A 22,410-nucleotide genomic window follows, 5' to 3' on the forward strand; every position below is an offset into this window, starting at 1 on the left:
CTTGTGGCTGTGTTATATATTAACCTTTTCAGCTCATGAAAACAGACAAGATAGCAACAAGATAGTTTTGTTTTGACAGGCATGCTTTGCTTGTTTAAAAACAAAACAAAACATTTCAAAGCATGTATTTTTCCACAAGCTTCCATCAGTTAATAACCTAGACTTGAATTTGCTCCTCTGTTGCAAGTTAACGGCTTGGACAAATAAGACATATTCCTAGTCTCCTCCTATCAGAGATTAACACAGAAGCAGTAGGTGTCTGCATGGTAAACAAAGATAGAGAAGGACAAAAACAGAGGGCCCTCATTGGTGGAGGTATCCAAGACTCGGGATAAGGGGAGAACGAGGGCATCTTTTAAATACTTGCCCCGATATTACATTAGGCATCCGTGGTGGCACTGGCCTTATGCCAGGTTGAGCTACTGATTTACTCCCTTGGTAACATACCAAGGGTGGAGGGAAAAGAAAAGGCTTCTCCTTAGGAAGGCTACAAAACACATCCACTGTCATCTTTCAGTTTTGCAATGTCACCGAAGAGTGAGGAGAAAGGCTGAAATCTGGGCTCCCAGCTGAGCACGTAACCCCAGCTGTAACTGCCTCTGAGGTCCTCATCAGAGGTGTAAGAGTTGCAAGCAAATCACACCCAGAGACCTGCCTATCTGATACCAAGGCACAGTCTCTTGTGAGGTCTGTCAATATGTTCTTCTTTTTCATTTCAGTTTTTTTAAGTGTCTGAGACAACACTTCGTTATTTGGATAGGCTGCATCACAGGCTTCTCCAACTTTGCCTTGAACAGCCTGCATGCTCTCCATGCTTTGCGTGGTAGCTACGATGTCAGTTTCCCCAGAGGGGCAGGATTGCTGGTCAGACTCCCTTGGGATCCCTGAATGTGGCACCCAGGAGTCTCGCTCACTCAGCGTGGAGCCAGCACTCTTCCTGCAAAGATGGTCATTGATCCTTTTGATTTCTTCACCCTCTGCAGTTTCTCCTCTGGCAAAACTGTGGCCACTGAAGCCTGAATGCCTGCACGGCACATCATCATCTTTCCTCTCTCTGATTCCTGACAACCTCAGCCAATCTGCTATGGCACCCATGGGAAGCACACCGCCGCTCTCAGTACTTTGGATATTCTGGCAGTCCTTAAGAACCATGTCTTCTCTGGCCAAATTCACATCAGTAGCTGAGGAGGATAATGTTTCTTTCTTCATGTAAGAGTTCGTCACATCTTTCTGCCTACGTCTCAGAATAAGAGCAATAACACTGACAAGAAAGGAAAGCAGCAGAAACATCATGAGAGAGACATAAAGGCTAATGGTCAGACTGTAGGCTGACACAAGGGAATAACTTTCAGGAGAATTGGAAACATTCACCAGAACAGTACACACTGCAAACTTGGACTCCATTTTTGGGCTCTGAGCCCTTACCAACAATTTCAAGGTGTCATCATTGCTTTTGCTGTCACTTCTATTTCGGTGAACAGTTTGAGTCAAATAAATACCACCGCTGCTTTGATTTACAGAAAACAATGCAGAAGTGTTTAGCAGGGAATAATGAACAACTCCATCCGGTCCACCATCACTGTCTGATGCTGTCACTTTGCCAAGCAACTGGCCTGCTTCATTTTCCCTAGGGAGATTAAAGAAATACTGATCTTGTGAAAAAACTGGGCCAAATTCATCTCTCCCCTCAATATCTACCTGAACTGTAATTGTGGCCAGTAAGTCACCTTTGTCTTTTGCTTGGATTATGAGACAGTACTTATTCTGACTTTCATAGTCAAATGTTTGGTTTGTATGAATATCTCCTGTCAAAGGGTCAATGAAAAACATGTGATGATCTCCAGGAGCTTCACGCTGAGCCAAACATGAAGACTGGATGGAGTAGGTGAGATGTCCACAGGAGCCTTTATCAAAATCCAAGGCAGTGACAGTGCATACAAAAGAAAAGCTGGGCAGGTTTTCACTGACAATACAGTTCATGCTGGGAAACAAAAACAGTGGGGCATAATCATTGTCATCTAGGATGCTAACGTGGACAACAGAAAAAGCCACATTTTTTACATCAGCTCCTCCATCTGAGCCTTGAATGACCAAAGTAAATTTCGTGGTATCCTCATAATCCAGAGTTTTCATCAAATCCACAGATCCAGTTTTCCCATCCATCCGAAAATACTGCTTGTCATTTCCAGAAATTATAGTGTAAGTGATCTCTGCATTACGGCCTTCATCGGGGTCATTTGCTAAAACTTCTGTGACGCGGCTCCCAACAGGGAGGCTTTCTTTGATGAGAACGTGGTACTCTGAGCTGCTAAATTCTGGAGGGTTATCATTGACATCCAATACACTTATCAGCACAGTAGCAGTTGAGTTCAAGGAGGGCTTTCCACGATCAGAGGCAAGGAGGACCAAACGATGGGAAGCAGTAGTTTCCTTGTCAAGAACATTGCTCAAAACAAGATTGCCAACAAGCTTGTAAGATGTTTCTGACTCCACGACACTTGTTTCCACGGCGAATAAGTTCTCGGCATTGCCATCAATAATAGAGTACTCAACGTATGTATTTTCACAAGTCCAGTCATAGTCTGTTGCTGAAAATGCAAGGATGCTTTCTCCTACTGAAGCGCTCTCACTCACGCTGAGACTGTACAGTGCCCTTGTGAACTGAGGGGCATGGTTGTTTACATCTTCTATGCGTACCTCTACAGAGGTGACTGTGCTCAGAGCAGGACTGCCACCGTCCACAGCAGCTACCAGTACCTGAATAAAGGCATCGTTTTCCCCATGTGCCACTGGCTCAGTAGTGAACAACGAGCCTGAAAATAAAACACAATTTGTGAAAGTTTGCACTCTTTAAGGCATATAAACATGATTGCAAAAGCTGAATCTTATCAGTCATGTTGGAAAATGGCTCACATGTTACACACCACAATGTAACTCTATGAAATCACAGCTAATGCTGTAAGCCAAGGTCTGCCCACAAGGATGCAGTATCAAATACACATACTGCACTTAGACAAACAAATTTCTCTTCCTCATAGTAGGTTGAACATGCAAATAGCAGAACATAGAAGGCAAAATAAAGTATAACATGTTCATCTTTAGGGGTGGCTCTGCTGTTCCTTACTGAACATCATTGGTTCTCCTTTGCTTGCAATCTAGTAGCAGCATTGTGGGCATATTTGTAATTTAGATAGGTTTGGTAATGTGTCAGCATGTTTCATTCAACTCATCTGAACACGTTCATAAGCCATCCACTTCATTTTTTTATTTAAGCAACACAGAGAAAACCTTATGTGACAATTACAGTTTTCTATTCTCTGTTAAAAACAACCTCTGGGTAAGGATAAAAGAAAGGTCAGTTAAATATCGAGTAAAAAATAGACAATTTTATTTGGGCAAGAAATTTGTACATTCAGTGTTTATAGTTATCATCACTCAATAAAAATACATTCAAAAATTTACGTCATGAATGCCTGGAAACAAAAAATAAGTGATATGCACTTGCATACTGAACAGTTACACATCGTTTTTCCATTATCTACAACAACTGAAGCTGACATTAGCAAAAAATTACATGCACATATGTGTATCGAGACACACACACCATCTTTCTACCTCTCAGGGTATTACAACATTATATCAGAAAAATCAAATCAGTAAATCTGTTAGCTACTAACAAAGTTGGTGTACTTCAAACAGTGAGTTCTCAAATTAGAAAACTTTTAAATTCCACTTTGGATAACTGAATAACCAGTACTGCAAAAAGCATACAGTCCAAGCTGTAGAGAACCTCCATTATGATAGGCTCAACTTATTTTGAAAAGCAGCAGGTATGAACCTAAACTTAATGCAGCTTAGTACATGAGCTGAAAGGCCCTGAAACACTGAGCAGTGTAGAACAGTTTCTCTGTTAAACCACATCAGAAGAATAGTACCTATGCTAATGGATGCTGTTAAGTAGCTGTTTTGAGCATGATTCACGGACAAACTGAGAACTGGTCTTTGATGCTGTCAGTTCTTCATCAGCAATGCCAGATCTAGCCAAAATATATAGTGGAATTGGTGAAATAACAGCAATTATTTCCAGAACTGATCATTGGCAACAAGTGAGGAAGTGGAATATGATTTTTCAGTTTACAGTGAAAAAGTGGAAATAATAAACCATGCTTACAGACTCACCATTCTTGCGATCAATGGCAAATCCTTCTGAGGAAGAGAGGATTTTGTAGGAAACCATTCCATTATGCTCCGAATCCCTATCCACAGCAGAGAGAGTCATAACAGTGGTACCCACTGAAATAAACTCCGGCAAGCTCACCTGTCATATAAAGAAAAATTGAGTTTTGAGCATACTTCATGAAAGTTTTGAACATAAACAACTGGTTTTCTTTCATTTAATCTGATGCGGAAAAAAGAATACAGTCCTTATCCTTAGAAAAGGTTTCACCTTTCCTTAATGGACAAAAGAATAAAGAACTATTATGCTGAAAATGATGCATACAACACAGTCAGGCTTTATAGAAACATTTAAACAGAAGTAAAATTAATCTATTCAGGCTCCATTTGATGAGGTCGATGAATCCCTGAATCTCTCTTCAGTAATACACTAACAAGAGGAATACTTTGCATTGTACTGCAACTAGGACTGGCTTTTCTCCTTCCTTTAAGGAACACGTTGATTTCTGTACATACAATACAGTTTGCAGTCCCATTCTGCAGAAACTAAAAAAAAAATAAAACGAAACCAAATCCCCAAAACTTGAAATCCCAAAACTTGAAAATCTCAGCACGAGTCCAAAAAATTACCAGATTACTCCAAATAATTTTTCAGATTTCTCCATTTTCTACACATAACCTGGGACAAGACAGGCCATTCCCTTCTTAAAAGCTCACCCACACTATTTATTTTTGTAACTAGTTTCCTTTTACTTTCTAAATTCAGTTTCAAATTAATAGTAGATACAAAGGCAGCTGCTTCAAGTGTTAGTCTAAATCATTTCAACATGCAGATTCTATGTGCATATAATAGACATACATGGTATAAATATGAAAACTATTTGAAGGACAGCAAAAGGATAAAAATTACAGGGTTATGAACTATATATATCATTGACTGAGAAGAAGCAGTGCATCTTACTGTTCAAGCAACATATCATCAGGACTGCAGACAGAGATCAGCTGTTTTTGTTAGCACAGTCAATAGAGTTACACTGATTTACAGCAGGTCATAACACTGCCTGTAACGTTCACTTTCATCCACACAACCTCTCCTAGCACCTGCATAAGCAAGGACTTTCCTAAATCATTCTTCAACATCAGACACACACATGAGAGTTAAGGAAAACTTAAGGCCAGATTCTAAAAATCACTTGAGCTTTACAAGTGCATTTTTTCTGGGATTTTGACTTACAGGTTTAAGAGGACGACTTACACAAATCCTAACAGCTCAGGTACCTGAAACTTTCACAGGTGCCTACAGTCTATTCCAGTTATGTGAGTGGCTAAGCTGCTTTCTGTGCACAGGCTCAGAGGTTAAAATTCTCCAGAACATCAACTACTTAAGCTTATTCCTCAGAGCTGCCTGAGATTTGTAAATGAAGCGTTACTCAATCCAAGTCTTCTGTGATGCCTCACATTTTTGGCTCTAAGCAGACCCAACAGACACAAACAGAACCAAGACACGCCAATAGCTGAGCTCATGGGCTCGCAGAATGGCTGGGGCTGATAGGCACCTTTGGAGGCTGTGCTGTCCAGGCCCTGCTCAGAACAGGGTAACTTCAAGCATGCTGGCCAGACTTGTAGCTATCTCCAGGGATGGAGGCTCCATGACCCTACTGTCAGGACAAAGTTCTTCCTGAAGTTTCAGTGGAATCTCCTGTGCTTCAGTTTGTGCCCACTGCCTCTCGCCCTGTCACTGGCACCTCGGAGAACAGTCTAGCTCTCCTTTACACCCACCAGGTATTTACATACAGTGGTGAGATCCTCTCTGAGCCTTTTGCTTGCCAGGCTGAACAGTCCATGCTCTAGGTTCTCCTGGGCAAGCCCACATAGTCATGTGTGCCACGCGTGAACGAGCCCTAAGGAGACAACTTCCCCTCAGTTCCAGGCTGTCTCTCCCCTGTCCATAACCCTAACCTAAGCCACTACATGTGCCTAGTCTTAGCCCAAGCCCCACAGCCTCAGTATCACATGAAGACGTCAGGCCAAAACCCTCTCAGCAGTCTGATCCCTACCTTCAGGAGCCTTGTATGACATATGTTCCAATTCCTTCAATCATCTTAGTGGCCCATAGTTGCTAAAGCAGCTTTTGTTCAAAACATTGTTGACATCTAAAACAGTCTAGCATTCAAATCTCTGTCCAGAAGTCCGAAAGCTGAGCTGTGTCCTTGCAGTGGAGTTCCCAGGTCACAGCCTGAACCGCTATGTGAGCACGTGAGTAGCTGGGGGAGCCTAGATCCACTCTTCCTCTCTCCCAGTCTCAGTGATGCTTCCAGGAGCATGTGTGCAGTCTGAGTCTGTGTGGGCTTCCCCCCACCCTTCTCCTTACAGTGCACCAGAGTTTGAATCGAAGAAGTCTGCATTTCTCAGCCTCCCTTTTTTCCAGGCTGTTGCTGGAAGGGGTAAATTAATTCCTCTTTCTTTGATATATTGTTCTGTGGTGCCTGTGTCTCAAATAAAGGCCCTGTCATTGCCTTTGTTTGCCTTACAGTCCTCCTTCTAGCAGGAGTTTCTAGGGAAGTCAAAACTGGTCTCCCTCACTGCCTACAAGTGTGCCATGGCTGTAAGACAAGGCTACAAACTGCACATGCCTAACCTATCACAGGGACAGCTGCTACACATCTGTAGAGCTGTGTAACTGAAAAGGAAGAAATACATGACATAGTAATTGAGTCAGAATAAATGTACCAACTTCTTTTTTTTTTTTTACTATTCTGTCAGAAGAATAGTAAGTAAGAAGTCCTGAACAATGGACACTGCTCACCAAACCAGTTTTGGATTATGTGCAGTAACTTTGAGTGATGAATGTACAGCACAAGGAGTACAGCTGGCATTCTCACCACCGTTCTTCTGAAGCCACAAAACACAAACATGAAAAGTGAACAAAAACCTTTGGTCTTTTTCACAGAATTCCTAGGAAAGGGCAGGGATTTCTGAGAAGAGCAGTTTGTACAGTCTGCTTTGTAGAGACATTCCTTCTCAGGGGCGATCAAACGCAATTTTAACACAAAGATGAATGTGTACTCCCACTCCTTGTCCTCTCACACAGTTGTCTGTTTGCTGCTTCCTCACCTGATAGAAATCCTGAGTAAACACTGGTGGGTTATCATTGATGTCCAAAACATAGACTGTGAGTTCTGCTTCTGTTTGATGGACAGAGTCTGAAACCATGATTCCCAGCTTATACACAGCAGTTTCTTCAAAATCCAGTGGTTCTACCACTGAGATTACACCAGTGTGTTGATTGATAGCAAATTTCATTCTAGAACTTTTATCATCAATTAAGTCAAACTGAAGTGCTGGGCTAGAGTCCGCATCAATTGCTGATACATGGATCACTGTAAAACCAGGCAGGACATCTGAAACAGTAATTTTCAGAGTAAGTCACAGCTAAAGATAATGTTTCTATTTCTTAAAATCTTGCCTTTCCTAATACTAGATCTTAGACAGAGGTAATGCCAAAATACTCTTAGACTGTTTCTTCACTCGGAAGAGGAACTTTCACGTTCTTCCCATCAGCAAAATGTGGAAATGTGATATATATTTAGCTGACATGAATTAATTGCACAGTGTCACAGACTTCCACAGGGATATTTAACTGAGGCATAGTCCCCTGATCTTTGTAGAATCAACAGCTGTAGTCCTGAAGCTTTTCCACGGGAGGAAGGGGCCACCAGAGAGACATCCAGGCACAGCCAAAAGGTACAGAATTTTAAGAGACTGATGTTTACTTCTCTGAGATTTAGTGATGGATACAGACAGCTTTCGTCCTGTCGGGACGGATCGGGAATTGCAAACAGAACCCCACTATCAGTGATAATCGAATCAAGCCTAGAGTCAACAGAGATTAAACCATTTCCCATTTGCATCCCTGGGGCATTAAGCTTTAAACACACTGTGCCATGCTCTGGGACAAATGTTCTTCAACTGAATAGAAAAGCCCAAATAATAAGCAAGTACTTTACAGTTTCTATACTTCCATGACTCCCATTCTTGTCATTACAAGTGGAAGCTAAATTCAGAAAAAAAGCTATAATGAGAAGACAGCCTTCATGCCTTTTGCTAGTAGGAGGACTGGACTAAGTATTTACAAACATGTTGCTGTTACCTCAGTGCATCACATATACAATGACTGCTATTTAAAACTCTGAAAAGACTCGAGATATGTAAATGCTAAGCTAATGTCACACAACCTTACCAACTGATTGCTACAATGAGAACAGGATCTGAGTCCTCTTCTTCATGCCATCAACCAGATCAAGCTACACTGCACTTTAAACTTTCATTCAAATTTACAGGATTACTTTCATCACAGTGAACTTCAGTATGCCTCATTTCTATCAATGCTGGTTTCAGCACCAAGTTTTGTTATTGCAGAAAAGAATAAAGTGAAGACATCTGATCAATACAGCATTGGAGTCCAAAATGAACAGACTACAGATGTACTTCTGTAGTTTCTTCTCTTTCTGAATTGCCTATAGTTTCATGCGAAACTGTTCTTAAACACAGTATCTAAAGATAAAGAATAATGCCTCTGAGAACAAAAGCAGATCATAGTCTACTTAGATATTTCAATATTAATATGACCCATTATCCATTTGGCTATAATCTCTTGGTTATACGAATCACAGAAAACACTACGGTGGTCTGACAAATCCCAGTCTTATACATTACCTAGCTGTATCATCACACTTACTTTCCAGGACCTTTACTTCACCAGGTGGTTGGACAACTGGAGCATTGTCATTAATGTCTACCACTTGTATCCTCACAACACTTGTGGCAGAAAGTCTGGGGTTTCCTTTATCAGCAACTTGTACAACCAATCTACAATTAAAGGAAGCAGCAACTGTCAGCATCTGTCAGAAAACACAGAAATATTCACCAGGAAAAAAAAGTAAAAAGAGAAGTTCTCTCTGCTCCTTGCAGTTCCTCCTATATTTGTCATGGTTTTATGATTGTTGGTTATTGGTGTTCCACATCACAACATCATGTAGTGCACCGGGAGTTTAAGTGTTAATGCTCCAGGCACCTGTCCCAGAAGAGAAGAACTACACACCGCAGGGTACTTTGTGGTCACAGAGGAGCTATAACTGCTGGCAAGTTCACCTGATGCTCTCTTTCTTCATCAGGCTCTCCTCCCTGCTGCTCAATCAGACCGCGCATCTCAGCTCAGCGTTGTGGTGGGGCCTATCCACCCTTCCGACACTCTCTAATTATATTTGATCTATTAGCTTCAGTTCTGATTATATTGTATTATGGTGTGCTATCTTGCATTCCAATACCATATTTAGTAAATTAGTTTGTTTCTCCTCAGATCGTTGCTGCTGTTTTTAATTATTTTGGGGTCCTGTTTCCCTTTTGCAGAGGCATGGATTCATGAAATCCCTCCGCCCTGCTGCTCACGGAACTGGACCGAACCAGCCTGTAAACCGTTGACAATATTCCATCTTTCCTTCTGTGTGGTGACTGTCTGAAATTTTAATTTTCATATATTACAAGAACAGCATCCAGGAGAATCCCGATGGCAAAAATACACTGAAATCATGAGGACACAGTGATGCATTCATTTCAGCCAAATTCATGTAATGTGCAGGTAGTTTTAACGGAAACAAAAAAAAGAAAGCCTTGAAAAGATTTTTCAGGTAAGATATTTCTCAAGAAGGCAATTCAGAGTGAGAATTAAAACTTAAGTACTGACTTGTCCCTGGGAGAAATCTGACTCCCCTCATTGATTATGAAGGGACAAAAGGAAGATGAAAATCAAGCAGTATTAAAACTTCCAAAGTAATATACAGCCAGGATGTCTGCAGGGATACAGAAAATACCGACACCACCCATCATTGTAAAGCCCCTCTGGTTTTAGAAGGACCAGAATCTCACTGTCAGATTGAGGGAGTTGGACTCAGGCTTCTGTTTTACACCTGCATAAGGATCAGTAGAAAATTGTTAACAACCTTTTTGATTCCACAAACAAAGCAGCAAAGAAAACAGTAAAGGATGAGCTGATAGACATGGATAGAAGGAAGCTTATTCTGTGGGAACCAGCTCCTGAACAACAAAAAACAAATGGTTCTATAAGCAAAGATGATTTAGAAGACTCCATCCTTCCCCAAGATTATGACGGGAATTAAAAATTACATCTGACTCAACAGGTGCTCTAAGAAGGCAACTGATTGAAAGCAGAAGACATCAAGCTACACCAGGGCTTGGCATCTCTATTGAATGTTTTGGGTAGGAGCAACTGTTCACATGTGTGTCAACATTTTCTGGGTCTTTCAAGAAATCATCTCAGTGCTTCACTTCCTCCTCTTAATCGAAAATTGCTATTCCAAACTCAAGAAGATACTACATTCTAAACATTCACACAACAGTATGGAACAACAAGGCTGTAATTCAAGCTGTGGATTGCACTTCCATTCCTGAGCCATGCAAACTCTGCCCTGGGTGTCTCTGTGGTTTCCTATACTGAGAGAACACACAGCTTGAATTGCAGACTGGTATTCAATCAGTGATCACATATAATTCCATACAGAAAGTGTATTTTTTCTAGAATGACTATTGGTAAGGTACATATAGAAATATTTTACTACAAATAATCACTTTCTAGGGTTTCAGGAAAAAACTCTCAAAAAAATTTCAGCCAAGGCTAAATTAAGGTTCTGTCAAGACTTCCATTACAAACTCTCTTGTAAGAGACTTAGAACTTCTAAGGATGAAAACATTCAATTTAGATAAAATAAATAACTCCTTGCAAACTGGAAAGAATCAACAGTCTAATTCTGAAATTAAAGAGCAAAACAGTTTTCAAAACTTCTTTTGTTATTCACTCCCCACCTTGTGACACAGATTAAAAGATGATGAGAGGGAATATGAATATTCTAATCCTCAAACAAACTGCCCATCGAAAAATGCTAGAATTCCAACTTAAATATTGAAATAAATCATGTTTCCAATTACGGATAGACACCAGAATTGCTAGGATTACATGCCCAGTGCTTCACTAACCATAAACGTCCTTCCTTTGGAGGATTTATTCCTGGCATTCTTTTAAAGTACTACATGCAAATAAAATGTATTACACTATGTAAATAGTGACTAAAAATCAGAACTGATGTTTTTGATTTAGTGAAAAACTGAAAAAAAACTGCGAGTGTTCTATTAATTAATTTATTAATTTAAAATAAAGCATTTTCTTTAGGAAGCTATTATCAAATTACACTTACATTTAAAAAAAAAATCATATACTGTTCATCTTTTTCATGTGGTTTTCCAAACACTATTCTGATTCACAATAATTCTGATTGGATGACTAAAAATTTGAGGCCCCACACCACCATGTGGAAAAAAAGAAAGGAATTTCTACTAACACATATAAAGCAATCTAGTTTTCATAGAGATTGTAGTATATAAGAAGGGTACATTTATGAATCAAGATACTTGCACTTTCTCTTCAAAGCATAATTTCTTACTTTCCCCGCAAGGCATGATTTGCTTTCTTTCTAAATTCAATCATAGCATGCCTGATAAAATGTCACATTTACTTGATCATATTTACTCACAATTTCTAGGAAAACAGAAACTAATACTGAGCACAGGACAGCTTATAGATATAATCAGCTTACAGAATAATTTTATCAAATGATGTAGAAGAAAGTTTGAAGTATATTCTATTTTAAATCTGAAAGCAGATCATAAACCAAATCCAACAAACAGGGACAAGTTCTTTGTCTCAATTATTATTTAAAAAAATAAAAAAAAAATGATTAAAAAAAAAAGGATCCAAAAAGGAAGAGCTGTATATATTAGATACAATTTCTTCTCAGAAGGAGCAGCAAGCCATTGGAGCAGGTTGCCAGGGGAAGAGGTGGAGTCACTGGCCCTGGAGGTGTTCAAGAAACATGGAGATGTGGCACTGAAGGATGTGGTTCAGTGGGCAATATTGGTGGTAGGGGTACAGATGGACCAGGTGGTCCTGGAGGTCTTTTCCAAACTTAAAGATTCTATGAACCTATAGTTCTCAGTAAACTGAAATCCAGGAGCAGTTGTCATTTCTCTAGTGGATCGTATTCACTTCTATCAGTGAATATTGCAACTGACAGAACAAAACTATTTTCCTTCCCCTAACAAGTAACCAGAAACCCATGCTAGAAATGAGCAGCTTTAGAGCTGTTTATTTTTAAAAAACTTTTTTGTTTTTTAAAAAAACTTTTTTTTTTTTTTTTTAGGAACTGTGCATACAAACCTATAGCATGAAGCCTTTTCATGATCGAGGACAGTATTAGTTGATAAAGTCCCTCGTGCTGAATCAATTAGAAACACCGCATTTTCATTACCAGACAAAATTGTGTATTCTGTTTCACCATTCAGCTGGCTGTCAAGATCAGTTGCAGATATCTGTTAAGAAGCAAATCTGAGGCTTAATTCAAAATGGTAGAACATGATTTTGCAAAGAAAGCATTACTATATTTTTGGATGCTTTCCTCTTAACTGCTCAAATTTAAGCAAACACACACACTGGTCCCCAACATAAGTAGCATGGGGGGGGTTGAATGGGAACTGCTGAATCGCGGCCTGAACCTCTGATTGATCACCTGAGGTTTGCAATGAGCCCTAGGAGCACAGGTGAAGGCAATTCTCCTGTGCTGCTGGAAAGGGTGGAGCCTGGCTGCACCTCTCCTAAACCCCATTTAAGAGCTGACTGCCAGTAGGGAAGGATCTCTTTTGGAGATCGCTCCTCTTGGAGTCTTTTCAGTGAGCCTAGGACAAGGGTAAGCCTTACATCCATTCTTCTTTAGCATGATAATCTGTTTAGCCTAACTTTCCTTAATTATTTCTTAATTATAACATCTGTATATTCTGATTACACACAAGCCATGAATTTTCCTCTTGAATTGGTGTGCATGAATTTCCCTGCACAATCTGAAATCCAGCTACACAAGGCATTAGGTATGAATACAATCATTTTTACACTGCTTATTTGTATAGGTTGTTGTTAGAATTCTGTCTCTGTTGGGTGACTAAAATTTACTTTCTCACTGGTCCAGGACTACCCCTTAAGATATTACCACTATACAGTCAAAGAATAAGTGTAACTAATTATTAAGGTTTTCAGAGCTTTCGTGGGATAGTTTTTAACTTACTCTATAAAAGCACAAATAAAAAAAATGCAAGGGGGCAGAGGGAATCTATAAAACCAGTATAATAAATAACATTCAACCAGCAGTAACAAGTTTCTCAAAGATTTTTCTGACTCTTCAATGAGTTGTCATTGTATTTTGCTAGTTCCTGAAGAAGCATTATAATGAGTGTGGGATCCAAACCATGGCAGTGACAACCAGTCACTGAATAAAGAAAACAGGCTGTATATTGTCATGAAGTTTTGACTACACATCTGGGTTGACTGCCTTTTGATCTTTCCCTATTGCTGGACACGTTTCTCTTAATGCAGTGTCTATCAATTTCTAATCACTTGGCCTGTGAGGCAGTTATGGCTTTCCATTTATGTAATCTCTAGAGGATGAGTATCTTTAGTACCTAAGATTACCCTTACTGCAACCTGACTTGCAATGCAAGAACATGTACTGAGGAAATTACGTGATCTTCTAGTCCAACATCTTTTGCTCTTACCTGGCCAGCTGGAAATGCTTTTAGATCTATTTAGAGGAAGAAATGTTGCCACATTTAAATTCAGACAAGCTCCTTTTTAAGCATCAGATTTTAAACTGAACACTTGAGGTTTAACTCCATTCCTGGTTTGATGGGTTGGAAGTACTCTTTTTGCAGCTATGGCACTTTCACAGTAGATGTATTAATGCAGGGTCTAGCCTACATCATAACTAGAATTGTGAACTTAACACTTTTCTTCTACTTGAGGAGAGAAACAGTAAATTCAAATCTCTTTAATGTTAAGTCCAGCTGCACAACTAGTAAGAAGATAAAGAATTCTCCCCCAACTTGATAAAACTGAGAAGAGTTCTGAAGTATGGTCTACATAAAATGTTTTACATTATGCAAAGAATCCACTCTCAGTTTTTGAGAGAAGATCATCCAAGACAAATAGAGCAGGACCGCATTTGTTATCCAATAAATCCAATTTCTTAACAACAGAACTGAGCTTATGAAGATATGTTTCCTCTTACCTGTATGACATCTGTTTTAGGAGTTTGGCCTTCCCATACTGATGCTTTGTAAGAGCTTTGTTCAAATTTAGGTACGTTGTCATTAACATCTTGTATCAATACTGTAACTCTGCATAGCGCTGAATTCAAACTATTTTCGGCCAAGATTGATAGATGTATTTTGTGCTTAACTTCATAATCAAGAAACTTTGGCTCCTTTACTGTGATTGTACCTGATTATAAAATAAATCAGAAATCTGTGAAAACAGCACAGAACTTAAATGAGCTTCTCATTGCATCCTCCCTCTACATAACATCATTCTCCACACACAGTTTTCTGCACTCTGACAGCTATGTTTTCACTGATTAACTACCATGCGATTTCCTAAAACCAAGACAAACTTGTTAAGAGGTTGTGTTGCTACATGTGCTGCTCTAAAGTGACAGCAAACCAGCTGATACTCCTGGCTCTCATCTTAGTATACCCACATCTAGCCCTTCACCTACATTCAAGTAGAGCAGTAGCTTTACCTCTATCTAACTGACACATAGGCAGAACAGTGCAGTTTCTTCTGATGTGGTGAGCTCTCCCAACAAAAATAATCACTGATTGAGACAACAGGCACAACTGTGTACCTCCACATTACACTCAAAGTTTCCTTGGTTCTTTCTTGATTTTTCCAGGTTTTTCCTGGAAAAATCAAGCACAGGCACTTTAACAGCCCCTCATCTGGACAAAACAAAATCATTTTAAACTGTCCATCAGCAGTAAACGTGATAGTTCTAAGGAGAGTTCATTGCTTGATGCCTGAAGCTATCAGAATACTCAGAGGTGAAAACCAGTGGGAACTCAGACATCTGTTATGAGCACAAACTATTCCCATTATTCCTCAGGAAAAATACTTTGTCTATGCCAGCCCAGAGAGACTATGGCTGTTCAAAAGGCCAAGTCTCCTTCTGCTGACATTTGGAAAGAGCTAAGAGCTGACTGGAGGTGCTATGCCCTCTAAACAGGCCTCAGACAAGGCCACGCTTTAAGCTACAGACAGACAATTGACAGAAGCGATAAAGAAAATACAAGTTTACCTGTAACGGGGTGTATGGAGAATATGCTTTCCTCTTCACCAAGGATGCTATATTTTATGCTTTCTCCAGTAAATTTGCGTTCATGAGCTTCTACAGTTAGAAGTGATGTACCTATGGAAGGAGCACGACATTTTCATAACGTCTGCTAAAGGAAGGTATACTGTAATTTGGTATTACTATCAGTAATAGCAGATGCACAGCCAAATATCTGTGTATTAGCCTAGCTGCTTATTCATAATTTAATAAAGCAGACAACAAAGACGAGTCTTCCGTGATCTCTCATCGTCATGGCACATCAAAGGAAAGGCACTACCCCTCCTTCCTTGCACAGTAAATTAGTCATTTGATTGAAACTTCATGAGCTACTTAATGAAAATATGAGTTTTTAACTTCTGCTGATTGCAAATTCTCTCGTACCACTGAAATTAAGTCTTAGCTGAAGCCACAATTGGAAAAAGATAGCACTGATTCAGTGGAAGGCCAAAACAGACACTGGCTACGAAATTCCCTCTCGGAGTTTGTCTGGAGTAGTGGCTGCATTCTGTTTGTTCAGGTTATGCTGTCTTGCAATGTTTTAATTCAACCTTTTCAGGGATTCTTCTAAGGAAAAGTCCCTTTTAATGATACGCATAGGAATGCACATTACCTCTGAAACACTACAAGGATGGTATTTTATTTATCGTGCCGTTTATCTCAGCTCTATCTGGATTTTTGAGGAATACTTAGGATGAAGCATATGTAAAAATTTTATGTAGCTATTTTCTGTCAGAGAGAACGCAATGCTGACACAATGCGCACAGCCATGTGTCAAAGGCAGCTGAATCCAGCAGAATCTTGATTCTATGCAACAAGTAATGATTTAAAATAAAATACAAAAAATGTGAAATATAAATTGTATTTCAAATATTAACAAGAATCATAGCAAGCTTTAGTAATGCCGTTACTGATACTTCCAAATAACTTGCTGTTTTCAAGATAGCAACTGCTACTTAATAGATTTTGATTGTTTAAATTAAAATTAATTCATTCCATTCAGCTGTGATGGAATATTACCACCATACAACCTTCCCAACAGTATTACAGAGAACAAGCTATTTTATTACATAACAAAGCACATGCTGCTCATGCAGAATTTTGGAAGTAAAGGCTTTACCTTTATAAAATATTCTTAGTTTCTATCTGCTATATTTTGGGTTTCTTAATCTTTATTTTAGTACTGGTAGCCACTGATTTTAAAACCAGGAAATCTTGTTTTAAATAGATTGTAATTTACTCCTAAAAATTTGGGAATCAAAAGCATAAACACACCAATCATGACAGATGCATTTTCCTGCACTAGCGAATATACTTATAGGATATTTATTAGAAGAGTTCTGTAAATAAAATCTAATAAAAAAACAAATGGATATAAAATTGACACTGTTTCTTTCAAGAAAAAAAACAAAAAACAAAAAACCCAGTGGGTGCGTTCTGAATGATGGTGGGTTGAATTTTCTTTGCTGGGTATATGGGAACTGTTGGATCACGGCCTGAACCTCTGACTGATCACCTGAGGCGAGCACTGAGTCAGCCCTGGGAGCACGGGTGAAGGCAATTCACCCGTGCTGCTGGAAGGGATGAAGCCTGGCTGCACCTCTCCTGGACCCATTTAAGAGCTGACTACCAGTAGGGAAGGATCTCTCTCTGGAAATTGCTTCTTGTGGAGCTTTCTTTCTGTGAGCTTCTAACACGGGTGAGCACTTTCCATTTATCTGTGATTAACTTTTCCAGCATGGTAATCTTACTAGCCTAATTTCTCTGTATATTTATTGATCCCATAATTCTATCCAACATCTGCACACTTACTGATCTCACACTGGGCAACTTTGATTTACAACAGAAAGCAGCAAAAGAACGATCATTTATAGCATCCCTAGCTAAAGATAAAAGAAAGCATAAATCAAGGACTGCAGGATGTTAATGTTTCTCTCCTAACACTGTTAGCAGTTTGGTTGTTTGTTGGCTTTAGAAGAAACACTACCAGAAATAGAGCAAGCAGCATTTTCATATGCAGCAAATAGAGCAGCAGTATTTTCATTTGAATCCCTGGTTTTCTGGGACTAGGTTAACAAAATGTTGCTCTCAATTATAATACATCAATGTCATAGTTTTCATTCTTTCTTCTGCAGTGAGTATTGTAGTCTCTTCCTTCCTCTGTGGTCATATAACTGATTCATCCTTGCCCTTTTCTTCTTGAGATCTCTTAGTTGCTAATGAAAGAAAGTCCTGAGGTGCTCACCCAAAACACGATTTTAGATGAAATTAAAGCTCCAGGCCCTGGGCTTTGGCTTTCATTGTTTACACTGTTTTGAGTTTCAATTCTTTTAAAAATAAACTTAGAGCTTTCCCATTCTATTAGTTAAGGTAGAAATAAAATTAGGAGGAAAAGCCATGTTTATTAATACCAGTTCTACAAATAATCAGTATGTAATGTAAATCTCCCTCAGACTGAATACGCTGGGGCTATTCATACTTGAGACTAAAATTTAGGGGTGAGACCCTCTAGCTCCTCGCTCAATCTGAAGCTCTGCTAAATTTCCTGTAATCAAAACATTTTAAGTTGAATCAGATTAACACCAGCCATCTCTCTCAGAACCTGAGGATGGATCATTCAGCCCCATGCACTTACACACATTCAATTTCACGAGGAGGACTTGGACTGTTACAGTGGGACAAAATCCACTCCCCACACCCTCACCTAGAGGCTCAGGGTCCTGGCAGACACAGGAAGCCTGACCACCCATGAAGACTGAGGCAAAGCACTCATTGAGCACCTCAGCTTTTTCTATGTCTGAGGAAGCCAGCTCCCCATTACCTTTCATCAGAGGGGCAACACTCTCCTTGACGATTTGAGGACGATTTGAGACCCACCTGCTGCACTATTCTCAGGCACACTTGCTTCATACAGGCTATGGCTGAACAAAATCTCCTCCTCTTGTTCCTTTGTAAAGATAATGACCAGAGTCACAGCTGTTCGAGGTGAGGTACCTTGATCTGAAGCCATCACCAGCAACTGTGTACTGAAGTCTTCAGAAGCCAAGGGCTCCTGAAGAACGATGTCACCCGTCTCTGAGTCAATCTCAAATAAAGTTTCTGCTGCCAACAAACTAAAGACAATAGCTCCACTTGGCCCCAGATCCACATCCTCTGCTCTCACAGTGGCTACTGTCTCATTCACTGTGGTTTGAACAGGCACAAAGGCCCTGATGGGGCTCTGCAGAAACACCGGATTGTTGTCGTTGACATCATCGATGTGCACCACAATGCTGGCAGTGCTGCTTCTTGGCAAATGGGAGCTACAGTCGCTCGCCACAGCCCTAAGAGCATACTGGGACTTGACCTCCCTGTCCAGCACCTTTGTAGTAACGATGGAGCCTGTGACACTGTTAATGGCAAACGCTCCAAAGGTGTCTCCAATGAGTGAGTATGTAACCTCGCTATTCGGGCCGTCGTCCCTGTCAGAAGCAAAGAGGTCCAGGATGGCTGTGCCTTCCTCTAGGTCTTCTCTCACAGAGATGTGATACTGGTTCTTTTCAAACAGTGGGCTGTGGTCATTTTCATCCAGGACTGTTATGTACAACAGTGCAGTGGAACTCCTTGGTGGACTGCCTAGGTCGTGGCACTCAATTACAAGAGTAAAATTGCTGACATCCTCTCTGTCTAAGGTACGAGTGACCAACAGTTTTCCAGAAGTATTGTTTAGTGTGAAGTATTCTCCAACGTTTCCACCTTTCAAACACAAAAAAATAAAACCATGGCAAACAACTGCGTTTGGAAAAAGAATCTCTTGTGACTACCACAATGTTAACTACAACATGATCCAATTGCAAGGGCAGCTGGTGTGCTCATGTATCCTTTGCACATTTTATTCCTCTTATAAGAATTTCATATAAAACAGCAGGTGGCAATGACAGTAAATACAGAACATCATATCAATTTACAGAACAGCTATTTTGCCAGATATGTGTCTTTTTTTTCCCAAAGCTGCACACTTTATAAAGTCTCCTGTAACTATGCTACATCACAAGATGACCTCTTCTCAACCTTAGCTACAAGTTCCAGAAACCTATAAGGCATTGCTGACAATTGCAATTAGTTGCTCTTTGCTCTGTTCTACAAATCTGTTCCTTGGAAATGAATAGTTGCACTTCAAGGTCTTGATTTTGAGGGAAGGAAAAGAGAAAGTAAATATGAAGCAGTTGACAGAAGAAAAGTCAGCATTTTCAATTGCAATGAATGGCATACATACTTTATAACATGTATAAAGACCAATAATGGCAAATAAATTTAGAATTGTAAAAGATTGTGAAATTAAAACCAAGATAACAAAGAAATTCTACAGTTTCTTCAAAGAAAAATTTGTCAGCTGGTACCACAGTAGCTATCTGCTGCTTGAGCTTGATGTTGGGAGCCACAAACTAAAGTAAGCATGGCATACTTGTATTTGTGCAAAGATTTTACAGGAGGCTTTGAACAGCTGTGGAGCTTACATTGACACAGACTTGGGGAGAGTTTGGCAATATGAAAACCAAGTATTACTTTAATTGGTGAGTGAAAGCTCTCACAAAATAAAATTAAAAAATAAAAATTTGATTAGTTCTTGTAGTTACTAAAAGAGTATATTTATGTTCACAGCTTCCACAACTACAATGAAAGGGATAAAATTATGCATTTGCGATGAATGCCTTCTTGCAGGATTTCACAGCTTTTGTTTTTCTCCTCTGTACCATTTCAAATTCAGAGAGCAGACTTAAAGTTTACTTGGAAAAGGCTTGTTAATACTGACAAAGGGGTGAAAGACTTTTTTCCTCAGCCAGCACATAAAAAAAGCATGTGACAAGGCAGTATATAGGAACACTCGCCTAAAACCTGGACACTGTTGTTTATATGCTTCCTGATCTAACAATAACAACAAGATATAACTTACCACTTATTTTGTATCTTAGAGCTCCGTTATTGCCAGCATCCATGTCTGCAGCCCTGGCAAGGTAAACTGCTGAAGGCTGTTGATTCTCTGGAATACGTATCTCAAAGACAGGAAAGAAAAACTCGGGAGAGCTATCATTTTCATCCAGCACTTTGCAGACAACTGTCGCTGTGCTTGATAGGGATGGAGTTCCACCATCTCGAACCAAAACTAAGATTTAAAAACAGAAAGCAAATATTATGGAGGCATACTACTCCTTAGCAATAGCAGAATAGTCATTATTTTTTGCTATAAATAGAGCACACGCTCCCCTGTTCCTGAATATATTAGCACTTCCATGTAACTCAGACTAACTCTGACAGTAACACCACAGCCATTCTCACCTCCCATTGCACAAGCAGTCATAGCTACTTCATGCTGTTACCTTTAATACTGTAAACCTCCTGGGTTTCCCTGTCCAGTGATACAGTTGTTAACAATTCTCCACTGTCCAAATTCATCCTGAATTTCTCATATCCAGGTCCAGGTAAGATATCATACTGAAGCAAGGAATGTTGTCCTAAAAAGGAACGTAGAAGTGCTAATAAAACAGTCACTCTCCTTACATGCCCTCTTTTCCCCCCACCTTCTAGGAAATAGATTAGAAATGAAATTATTACTCTCAATGCAGAAATTGCTTCTTCATTAACAAAAGAGATCAAAATTTAAAAGTGGATCTTCAAAATCCTTGTACAGCTATGCATTGTGTGTAAGTTTTCCAGGCATTCCAAGAGAGCCCAGCAGCATTTTGAGGGAACCAAGGCAAGTTACCAAACAAGCTGACGTATCATGAACTCAGACCATGGAATCCACGCATTTGTCTTGTGCTCTCCCTTGGGTAATAAATTATTTCTCAACAGGACATCAGGTAGTGCACCAGGCTGCTCTGGCTCTGGTTTTCCTCTTATTTCACTCAGAGCCAGTACAAGCATCTCTGTAAAGTATGACATTGAATAGCATAAACATTCAGAGAAAACATCCACTTTTTGACACATCCACCACTTCCAGGTATTGGCAATATTGAGCTGGCAGAGGCCTAAGTCCTGTCAAAACTCACAGGGTTGACACTGACTTGTCTTCAACTCAAAAGCCTACTTGGTGGGCACTTCCACTGCACGTCTCAGGTCTTTTAGACTGTTAATGTTTGCAGACAAACCCTGAAATGACACTGCTTGTCTTTAAGAAGTCTTGTAGGGTTTTTAGTAGGGTTTTTAACTTAAAGTTTTTGCCTCTCTCAATGTTTTTCTGAATGTCATTTTCAATCAGTTCCTAATTAGATCTACCATTTGTATACGATACTTGAATATTATTCTTCCTGTCCTTCTCTAGGAATTGTAGCACAGAATCATAGAGCGGCTTGGGCTGGAAGGGACCTCAAGGATCATCAAGCTCTAAACTAGGGCTGCCAGCCACTAGAATATGCACTAGATCAGATTGCCCAGGGCCCCATCCAACCTCCAGGCATGGTGTATCCATAAACTTTCTGGGCAACCTGTTCCATCACCTGACCACTACCTCAGTAAAAAATTTCCCTTGACACATAATCTAAATCTCCCTTCCTTTAGTTTAAAACCATTCCCTCTTGGTCCTATCATTATCTAGAATAGTAGGATAGTAGAATAGGATAAAACTGTGCAGGACTTCACAAGTCATGCTTCCAAAGCTGCCTGAGCTGAAGGAGAAATGGGATTCCACATTCCTACGATCATAAAATAATCATATTTCTTCTTTTTCAACACCCTTCAGAGGAAAATACTTGTCCTTTCTATTAGGAGATCTTCAATATTGGAGTTTAATCCCACATTCTACATGAAGAGCAACTACTACTGCACCTTGTGCAATTGTGCTCATTTATTTGCCTTTTTTCTTTTAACTAAGTTTCATTCAGTCATTCTGTGTTTTTTCATCCATCACAAACTTGTGGTAGTGTAAGAACAGTGCACCTGGAAAACTACAGCATTCCTAGTTATACTAAACTTA

General features: G+C 39.7%; 1 protein-coding gene across 1 annotated transcript in view; it reads right to left on the minus strand.

Moving 5' to 3' along the window:
• Nucleotides 1-303: 303 nt before the first annotated feature.
• The window catches only part of DCHS2 (dachsous cadherin-related 2), an 87,690-nt gene continuing 65,583 nt past the window's right edge, over nucleotides 304-22,410 (minus strand). Inside the window, 12 exon segments of the mRNA XM_042870506.1 lie at nucleotides 304-492; nucleotides 494-624; nucleotides 627-2,813; nucleotides 4,180-4,318; nucleotides 7,291-7,577; nucleotides 8,915-9,045; nucleotides 12,464-12,615; nucleotides 14,361-14,572; nucleotides 15,426-15,536; nucleotides 18,336-19,193; nucleotides 20,392-20,601; nucleotides 20,816-20,950. Of these exon segments, the coding sequence (XP_042726440.1) occupies nucleotides 304-492; nucleotides 494-624; nucleotides 627-2,813; nucleotides 4,180-4,318; nucleotides 7,291-7,577; nucleotides 8,915-9,045; nucleotides 12,464-12,615; nucleotides 14,361-14,572; nucleotides 15,426-15,536; nucleotides 18,336-19,193; nucleotides 20,392-20,601; nucleotides 20,816-20,950 (4,742 nt within the window).

Source organism: Lagopus leucura, unplaced genomic scaffold, assembly GCF_019238085.1.
Source record: "Lagopus leucura isolate 7727_CA_CO unplaced genomic scaffold, USGS_WTPT01 Super-Scaffold_100004, whole genome shotgun sequence".
Lineage (NCBI taxonomy): Eukaryota > Metazoa > Chordata > Aves > Galliformes > Phasianidae > Lagopus > Lagopus leucura.